Source organism: Oryctolagus cuniculus, chromosome 1, assembly GCF_051225735.1.
Source record: "Oryctolagus cuniculus isolate XC-2025 breed Fujian yellow rabbit chromosome 1, ASM5122573v1, whole genome shotgun sequence".
NCBI classification, from domain to species: Eukaryota; Metazoa; Chordata; class Mammalia; order Lagomorpha; family Leporidae; genus Oryctolagus; species Oryctolagus cuniculus.
Genome location: NC_142867.1, coordinates 9,445,719 through 9,455,465, shown reverse-complemented (window position 1 = coordinate 9,455,465; position 9,747 = coordinate 9,445,719). Strand labels below are relative to the sequence as shown.

Sequence of the window (9,747 nt, the reverse complement as noted above, 5' to 3'; positions counted from 1 at the left end):
AAGATCTCTGTGAGTGAGATCCCAGTGGAAAGAACGGGGCCATCAAAGAAGGAGGTAGCTTTCTCTGAATGGAGGAGAGAACTTACAATTTGGCTATGACCCAGTCTGAATAAGATTGAACTCGGTGAACTCAAAAGGCTTCCATAGCCTTGGCAACTCATGACTAGAGCCTAGGGAGATAACTGAGGCCATAAACAAGAGTGTCAAATTGTTAAGTCAACAACAGGAGTCACTGTGTACTTCCTTCTCATGTGGGATCTGTCCTTAATGTGTTGTCCAATGTGAAGTAATGCTCTGGCAAAAACAAAGAGGACCTAAATGACAGATCTCTGTGAATGAGATCCCAGTGGAAAGAATGGGCCATCAAAGAATGAGGTATCTTTCTCTGAAGGTAGGAGAGATCTTCCACTTTAACTATGGCCTTGTCGAAATAAGATCAAAGTTGGAAAGCTCAGGGGGCTTCCATGACTTTGGCAACTCATGACTAGAGCCTGGGGAGATTTGACACCTTAAACAAGAGTGTCAATTTGTTAAGTCAACAACAGGAGTCACTGTGCACTTACTCGCCATGTAGGATCTCTGTCTTTAATGTGTAGTTCAATGTGAATTAATGCTCTGACTAGCGCTCAAACAGTATTTTGCACTTTGTGTTCTGTGTGGGGGCAAACTGATGAAACCTTTACTTAATGTATACTAAATTGATCTTCTGCATATAAAGATAATTGAAAATGAATCTTGATGTGAATGGAATGTGAGAGGGAGCAGGATATGGGAGGGTTGCGGTTGGGAGGGATGTTTTTGGGGGGGAAATTCCATTGTCATCCATCAACTGTACTTTGGAAATTTATATTTTTAAATAAATGTTAAAAATAATAAAAATATTTCATATAGATGAAAAATAAATAAATCAACATTTTAAAAAGAGAAAACCAAGACAGATCAGTCCTCCAGACCAGGAACTGTGGGGCCAAGGATCCCAGGCCTATATGTGCCCAGTGAGCCTCAGGAAGGCTGCCCACAGAGGCTAACGGCAGGTCCCAAGACCTGGCTTCCAGGTCTCCTTCCTCAGGGAAAACTGATCCATGAATTACTATCAATCCCCACATCTCCAGTCCTCACAGGGTATCAGCCTGAGGCATCTCTGTTCTGTCCCCAAGGGTTCTATTCATGTGTCCTAGAATTGACTCCTTGAGTCTCAGTTTATTCTACGAGTTTGATCATCGTGTCTTTGCCCCATCCATGTAGATCCACAGGTGTAGTGTCTTAATAGGAAGATAGGATGAGGGGACCCAAAATCTGAGAAAACACACATCAGTTATGGGATGTATGCTCACAAGATCACACATTGCCCCCCTTCTACCTGAGTGATAGCTGACCAGGTTTGTTTCAGTTACCCACTCTGAGTCCAGAGAACTGTCCTTCCATCATCACCTTAACCACATAGGTACCTTAAAACATTGCTGAAGATCTTACTTAGTGAGAATTATCTTCAGAAAAAACAACTGCTACCCTTGTCTTGACGACTTTGTTCCTCAACCAGGTTCATTGTTTAACTTTGACAGGGACACTTTAAGAAAATTCAAATTTCATTCCACCAAGAGAAAAGTTAGGGAGTGGTGTCACCAAGCTGGCATAGCAGGAACTTTTGAAGGCTCCTTACCCTCACAAAGATACAGAGCAAGCATAAATTTGGGGAGAAATGCCTTTTTCTTTTTTGTGAAATGAGAAATGAGTTGAACTCCTTGTGGAACTCAGGAGAAACTGTAGATTTTTCTAACAAATTAAAGAATTCTGGACATCCTTGCATAGAATACCTTGATCACAGGGCAACAGCAAAGATCAGGAAAGCTCATAGCTTCACTCAGGCTTAGGAAGGGCTCAGACCTCATGTCCAGTTCTCACATTTCCTCGGTGAAATAACAACAGGTAACCTCCATACTGAAATCTTGGAACTGGGATGGTTCTGGTAGAACCTTGTAACCCAACAAAGAACTTAGGTAGTGGCTTGGGTTGGTAGATACCATTGACCTTTGTTTCTCAACAAGGATGAGTCTAGAAAACACAGCTCATGAGCTGTGCAGAGAAAGAAATCTTTGATACATGCAACCTGCACCCCAGAATCTATTACGGGGGAGTAAAGCAAGCTGCCCAATTGCACACCCTTGACTCTGTTAATGCATTGTCTACATTTGCACCCAGAGACAGGTGGGAGGGGCCTCTAAAACCTTGACTTCTATGAGAGAAGAAAAAGGAAACTTCTTGCAGTGGGTTTATTTAAATTAACTATACTTCAGGTTTCAACAACATCTTCCATATTACTGATCAAAGGGGAAAATCAAAAGGAAAAGTTGAGATTTCTGCCAGTCCACAGTTGGGTTGTAAGCATCGTCTGGATTCCTCTTAGCCAAAGTTCTTGTGACAGTTAATACGCAGCACAGTAAAGGCTGTCATATACCGTATGCTGCAAAACAAAAGCAGACAAATCACCTAGGCTTTCAACACTCTCTTTGAAAAGGAAATATTGATATCCAGATGCTTCTTGTCATTCCCTTGCCTTTGTTTAAAAAGGTAAACATCTAAGAAACTAGGACTGAAAGCAAAATTAGAATCATGTTCTCACTTATTCTACAACAAGAGAGACACTTTTGGATTCACAGCAGAAGTTGGTGTTTTGGGAATCTTCCCTACCATTGATAATGTCAATATTTCTTTTCTCCAAAAGAACTGTTCTTTGCAATAATTTAGCCAATACAAATTCTGTCTGTTCTTTTCCTTGAGGATCTACACACTGGAGATGTTTCTGAAACCACTGTTCAACATAGGGTTTTTCCAACCTCTGCTTTCATACAAGGTATGATGTTTCAAAGTTCCTCAATGGCCTTAGATTGAAAACTGTTATAATAGTCTGGGGATATCCATCATTGACTTTGGAACCTACAATTAAAACAGCACTGTGCTAGGAATTATTCCACTAATCTGTGTCTTCCTTTGTTGGTGGTTTGGTATTGAGTACACCTTTTAAAAATATTAATTCATTATCACATTTAATTTTTGTTCATAGTTATCATCTATGTTCCCATTAAACCAAGGTCTTTTCACTGTTTACTTGTTAAAATCTTATTTGATGAAGTATTAAGCCTTTTTACTGTAATGTAATTTAAATATGTTATTTCAGGGGGCTGGCGCCGTGGCTCACTTGGTTAATCCTCCGCCTGCAGTGCTGGCATCCCACATGGGCACTGGTTTCTAATCCCTGTTACTCTTCTTCCAGTCCAGCTCTCTGCTGTGGTCCTGGAGGGCAGTGGAGGATGTCCCAAGGGCTTGGGCACCTGTACCCTCATAGGAGACCAGGAAGAGTCACCTGGCTCCTTGTTTCGGATTGGCGCAGTGCCGGCCGTAGCGGCCATCTGGGGAGTGAACCAACGGAAGGAAGACCTTTCTCTCTGTCTCTCTCTCTCTCTCACTGTCTATAGCTCTACCTGTCAAATAAAAAATATGTTATTTCAAAAACTAAAAATAGACAAAGAAATGGAGACATAAGGGAGGTGTCATGTAGATAACGTGTGGGAAGGGAATATCATTTTGTTCTTAGAATTGAATCTGCAAATCACACTGAGTCTGTGAAAACCTCATTGATCATTAAAATTACAAAAGATTTCAAAGAAAAAGGGGAAAATGTGCCCATTTAATATTTAACTATATTGTTGTGGTTTTTTTCTGCAGAAATTGCTTTAGCTCTCATCATCAATGTATTAATTACAGTTTTTGTATTATTATTACTGATATTTCACATGTTTAGGAGCCACCGTATTATCTGTAAACTGTATATTCATAAGATTTGTCCATTTGCTTTTAGTTGTCTCTTTTGGTATAACTTTAAAAATATAAATATGAATTCATTTATTTTTAAGGAAGAGTAACAGAAACAGAGGGAGACACAGAGCTATAGAGATCTTCCATCTCCATCTTCCATTCTCCAAATGCCTGCAACAGCTGATTCTCCCATGTGATTGGAAAGAACTGACTGCAGCCCAGGCACATTACCAGGAAGTGCAGTCAGAAGTGGGACTACCACCACACACTCAAATCTGAGATGTGGCCTCTGAGGAGGCAGCTTAACCTGTTGACCTGCCAGGCCTGCCATATAAATACATTTTAACTTTTTAATTTATTTGTTTTTACTTTATTTGAAACCAGAGGTGGGGGGAGGGGAGAGAGGGAGGAAGAGAGAGAGAGAGAGAGAGAAAGAGACAGAGAGAGAGAGAGAGAGACAGCAAAAGAGAGAGAGAGAAAGACTCATACAGAGGGATCTCCCATTTGTTGATTCATTTCCAAAATACTTGTAACAGCCTAGTCTGGGTCAGGCTTAAGCCAAGACTCTGCATCTTAATCTGGGTTTCCCACTTGGAAGGCAGGGTCCTAAGCATTACAGTCACAACTTCCTGACTCCCAGGATGCAAATTAACTGGAACCTGCAATTGGAGGCAGAATCAAGATTCAAAACTAACCATTAAAATATAATATGTGGGGGCTGGCGTTCCGGCTCACTAGGCTGATTCTCCGCCTTGCAGCGCCAGCACACCGGGTTCTAGTCCTGGTCAGGGCACCGGATTCTGCCCTGGTTGTCCCTCTTCCAGACCAGCTCTCTGCTGTGGCCTGGGAAGGCAGTGGAGGATGGCCCAAGTGCTTGGGCCCTGCACCCGCATGGGTGACCAGGAGAAGCCCCTGGCTCCAGGCTTCAGATCAGCGTGGTGAACCGGCCACAGTGCACCGTCCGCGGCGGCTATTGGAGGGTGAACCAACGGCAAAAAGGAAGACCTGTCTCTCTGTCTCTCTCTCTCTCACTATCCACTCTGCCTGTCAAAATAATAATAATAATAATATGTACGAATCCTAAGCAATGTCTTAATTACACAAATCAACCATTCAAAGTGGATTGTTCAAGATAAAATAACCCCTCCATCTTAAATTGCAGGCATTACTCTTTTTCTCCCTACATTTATGACATAATTCTAAATTTTCTATTATGTAATGTATTCATAGGATATTTGGATATTTAGAAAAACTTTTAAAAATCTCAAGAACACTGAAATTTAAAAAGCATTTGCTGTCATTACTCTTGATGTCTGCTTGCAACAATTCTTTCAGCCATGGTTCTTTCACACCCATGACCTCTAGTTGTACATGCATGAGATCCATATAGAAATGTTGCATTGATTTCAGTCATGTATGCAAAGAAATCATGGTTCGTGGCATGTGCACTTGAATTCTTTATATAAAATGAAGCAAGAGCTGCACACATGTTGTTTGCTGTACTCTGAGAACTTTTAAGGACTTTTCTACCATTTATTTTGAAAGAGGAAACTTATTTTTGGTTGTTCCTGTGAATGTGTGTCACTTCAGGTGTCACATTTTCATCTTAACAGAAAATGTGTCTCTCCCAGTGTGTGTGTGTGTATGTGTGAGGGCCTCTCTGTGCACCCTGAATCTATATGTATGAATTTGTGTGTTTCTGTGTGCATGGACCTGAGAGTGAAGGTTAGGTAAGGCGTTTCTGAAGTGTTCTTTTCCCTATTTGGCCATTTTCAAATATCATTGTTTGAACATTCCTGAAATGAAGTGCCAAATCACCCTAAGGACAAGATTAAACTTATGATAGCTGGACAGATCTATAGTTACATAACCTTTTCACACGCTGTTTGTCATTATTGATGATAAATTTAGAACCTGCTCCTTCCTCGTCTGTGATTTACACGACAGAAGATGAGAAAATCAACATACCACCATGACTCGGAAGTTGGCCAGAGTCTCATTGCTCTGGCTGAGGAAGCACTCCTTGAACTCCTCTACAGCTGCTTCGGTTTGCTCAGTGTCGATGAACCTCTGAAGATCTGCTTTGTATTCCTCCACAGAAACCGATGGATCGATGGTCTTTTCCACGACGCTCTCCAGAAGAACGCAACCAGAACCTGGGGAGTAAGCATGACAACATGTGCTCAATTCCAGGAGGTGGGAGCGCACTTCTGTGGAGTCCTAGTGATATTAGTCATCTTCATACATGTCCATGGAAACGTGGATTCAGAAAGCTTTAGGAGCAAGGTCCAGTATTCTCAATTCTAGGACAGGAAATGTAGGCTCTTGGGGTCACCTCTGATACTGACAATGCTTTTCCTGACCTCCTCTTTTCTGCCAAAAGAAGACAAACTGTACAAATTAGTTTAATTAAGCAGTTCAAGAAATGATATGTTCTGATTTGGTGGAGTACATATAAGACACCTTTTGTGTTTATTCAATATCATTAGACATAACACTAGTCTCAGTGGCCCACAAAAGCCCAAGTGTTAAAGTATTGCCAATTCTTATGTTAATGGAAATTGATTAATGATTAAAGAATGAAAGGTGGAAATTTTATGCGATTATGATATCTGAGTGTTGTGCCTTTGGAAAATGCTTATATTGGATTAAAATGACGGGGTAGAGTCACCAAGATCAAAGCATGGTGGTTTTAAAAGATAGATACGGTGGGGACTGGCATTGTGGTGTGGCAGGTAAAGCCAGGCATGCACTACTGGCTAGTTAGAGTCCCGGCTGCTCCTCTTCTGATCCAGCTCTCTGCTATGGCTTGGAAAAATAGTAGAAAATGGCCCAAGTTCCTGCGTCCCTGTACCCACATGGGAGACTGGGAAGATGCTCCTGGTTCTTGCTCTGGATCAGCACAGCTCCAGCCACTGTGGGCATTTGGGGAGTGAACCAGCAGATGGAAGACCTACCTCTGTCTCTGCATCTCCTTCTTTCTCTGTGTAACTCTGACTTTCTAGTAAATAAATAAATCTTTTTTAAAAAACAAAGGCAGGTACCAGCAGAGGCAAAAGGCCTGAAATGCTCCCACAGTTCTCTCCTAGGAGCAAAAACTTTAAAGGGAGAGAGAGAGAGAGACGGAATACAGCATGCTTTCGGTCTCACTGTGCTTCCGAGCTCAGGATGAGACACTGTCTGAGTAATGATGCGCCACCATCATCAAATGCCAAAGCCACAAGCTCCTGGATTTTAGAGTGTGAGCATTCAAAACCATGAAAATAGATAAATGTTTACATATTTAAAAATTTCTTCCTACTTGTCTCAAGGATTCTTCAGTAAAGTAAGGAAAAGTTTACTAATATAATACTTCAACATTATAATTCAGTGCAATCAGACAGATGTCCAGCACTGCAGAAGTAGGAGGAGTACAATAGTGTCCATTAGTTCTATTCACTCTGTTATTTCTAAGCAAAAAAAAAAAATACAGAGAATTTGAGCCTCATGAAAGAATCTGTTGTGGATCACTCTGTTCAGGAGAAGAAAGAGCTCAGGGCTTGGATCCCTCTAAATGAATTCTTTCATCAGCTCCAGGATTTTTTATTTAGTTGAATGTAATCCTATCACTTTTTTTTATTTTTTTTTATTTTTTTTTTATTTTTTATTTTTTTTTGACAGGCAGAGTGGACAGTGAGAGAGAGAGACAGAGAGAAAGGTCTTCCTTTGCCGTTGGTTCACCCTCCAATGGCCGCCGCGGCCGGCGCGCTGCGGCCGGCGCACCGCGCTGATCCGATGGCAGGAGCCAGGAGCCAGGTGCTTTTCCTGGTCTCCCATGGGGTGCAGGGCCCAAGCACCTGGGCCATCCTCCACTGCACTCCCTGGCCACAGCAGAGGGCTGGCCTGGAAGAGGGGCAACCGGGACAGAATCCGGCGCCCCGACCGGGACTAGAACCCGGTGTGCCGGCGCCGCTAGGCGGAGGATTAGCCTAGTGAGCCGCGGCGCCGGCCTAATCCTATCACTTTTAAAACCCATCTTCACTGGTGTAAGCAATAAGTGAAGTGGGCCCAGAATTGATGTGGGACACTGGGTTACACACTGCAGCCTAAGGCTTCCCCTGGGAGGTCTCCAGCTTCCTCTCACAGTGAAGAGATTCTGTGAGTGCCTACTTCAGGAAGCTCCATTGCATTGCAATGTCATGGTGCCATCAGTATTGCCCTTTCATGCTCTCCTGAAATACTCAATTCTAATATTTAACCCCAAGATCCATCCTGGTTTTCATGGTAGCTATATAAATGGTGGAGCACAATGAATGGCAGCAAAACATAACACAGTTTCGGTGCAGGGGAAAAGACCCTGAGAAAATAGTTCTTTCTTGGAACTAATGGTAATTTGTAGGTCAGTTAAACCTGGCCCTTTCTACTGAAGCTCACCTGGACTGGCACTAAGAGATTGGCTGGGACCCTTGGAGGCCCAGTTAACAACGTCTAGTCCAAAGGCAGCCCTCCCTGTACAGAACTCACCTGCATAGCAGTAAAGGGGGAGGGCAGCAAGCAGGAGGACCATAACCACCTTCATGTTGAGACTGCTGTGTTTGGCTCTTCCCTGTAGGTGACAGGAATCAAGGAAGTCACTCTGGAGGACAGCACCCAGAATTGCTCTATTTATTCCCCAGTGGTCACTCAGCCCCTCCCACGAATGAAAGAATGTTTCATGGCATTGGACAAAAAATAGCCTCCCCAAATGGAACCCAGCCAGTCTAATCTGTTTGTAGAGACCTGGAGAGAGCAAATTTGGACTCAGGACAACATTTAGACTGTCATCGTGACACTTCCTTTGGGAAAATGAAGTCGGAATGTTTTTTAAAATAAGTAAAACACAGCAGTGTGTTGTCCTGTGTTAGCATTTTTATTATTAATTTGGAATTCAAATGATTCTCCTTCTCTTCTCTCCATTTCTATTCTCGTAACAATTGGCTTTCACTTCTACCTCTCCTTATTCTTCATAGGAAACAAATCTGTAACCTGTATGTCTGGTATCCTTTAATGAGACAGCAGAAATGGTTGCAAGAATGTAAAATTCCAAAAAAGGCAACTTCCGTTTTAATAGTGTTAAAATGCTAAGAAATGCTCACTGAAATATGAATGGAAAGCAACTCTATAGCGCCACTGAGTGGCAGGGACTGCGGGTTCTTTAATATGTACTACAGCAATCCCTTAGGGAGCGTGACCATTCAATTTACTTGCTATGGTGCATCTTGCAGGGTGAAAGGCGACATGAAATGCACCTCATGGTCCTGAGAAAGATGCAGTGTGGAGCTAACTCCCTGTGAGTCGATCTCATTCTTTCTCCAAGTTTCAGGAAGTGTAGTACAGAGATAATTCAACTTCCCTGGGACACTGCTACTAAGTAGCTGACCCAGAATATGCAGTGCAGTGTTCTTGCTCTATAGACCTATATGTGACTTGTCTTACTTCATGGTTATGACCACCAGGTACATACATGATGCCTCAGATGGATCTTTGTGACTTTGATTTTCACACTTGTGCTACATGAACTCCTTGTTTGTATCTGCAGAAGTCCCATAGATTTTTGCTTCAGAACACTGATCCCTATACACTCCCTTCATCCAAAGGCACCACTCCTTGGTCTCTTTCTTATTTCCTCCACCTCTGTTTATCCCCTCATTCACAGGACCCCTGGCTCTGAGAGTAACCCTCACTCAACATCTCCAAGATCCTGATCACTGGCCTCTTCAAACTATTTCTGACGCCTTGAGGATGCAGGCCTTGGACTCTCCTTTGTTTAAAAAAGTCATAAAATAGTGACTAAGAATAATTGTGGCATCAATTGGGGGAGTAAAAATTAGCTTAACAAAAACTTTGCTGATTATGTTGCATGCTTTCTTCCTAGGTTTATTGAGAAACAAGACCTCATTTATATATAAAGCCTTA

General features: G+C 42.3%; 1 protein-coding gene across 1 annotated transcript; it reads right to left on the bottom strand.

Annotated features, from left to right (window-relative positions):
• Window positions 1-2,264: 2,264 nt before the first annotated feature.
• LOC127488973 (mammaglobin-B-like) lies at window positions 2,265-8,413 on the bottom strand. Its single transcript, XM_051839723.3, has 3 exons — window positions 8,317-8,413; window positions 5,782-5,969; window positions 2,265-2,461 (listed from the first exon to the last, which is right to left on the bottom strand). The coding sequence occupies exons 1-3, from the start codon at window positions 8,369-8,371 to the stop codon at window positions 2,423-2,425; spliced, it is 282 nt and encodes a 93-aa protein (XP_051695683.1). The 5' UTR covers window positions 8,372-8,413; the 3' UTR covers window positions 2,265-2,422.
• Window positions 8,414-9,747: the final 1,334 nt, after the last annotated feature.

What these genes read in the sequence shown, in the direction of transcription:
- LOC127488973 (XM_051839723.3), bottom strand. Translation starts at nt 8,371, where the DNA reads ATGAAGGTGGTTATGGTCCTCCTGCTTGCTGCCCTCCCCCTTTACTGC. An exon ending in CCCCCTTTACTGCTATGCAG is followed by an intron (nt 5,970 to 8,316) that starts GTGAGTTCTGTA and finishes CTTACTCCCCAG; the next exon opens with GTTCTGGTTGCGTTCTTCTG. An exon ending in CCAACTTCCGAGTCATGGTG is followed by an intron (nt 2,462 to 5,781) that starts GTATGTTGATTT and finishes TTTGTTTTGCAG; the next exon opens with CATACGGTATATGACAGCCT.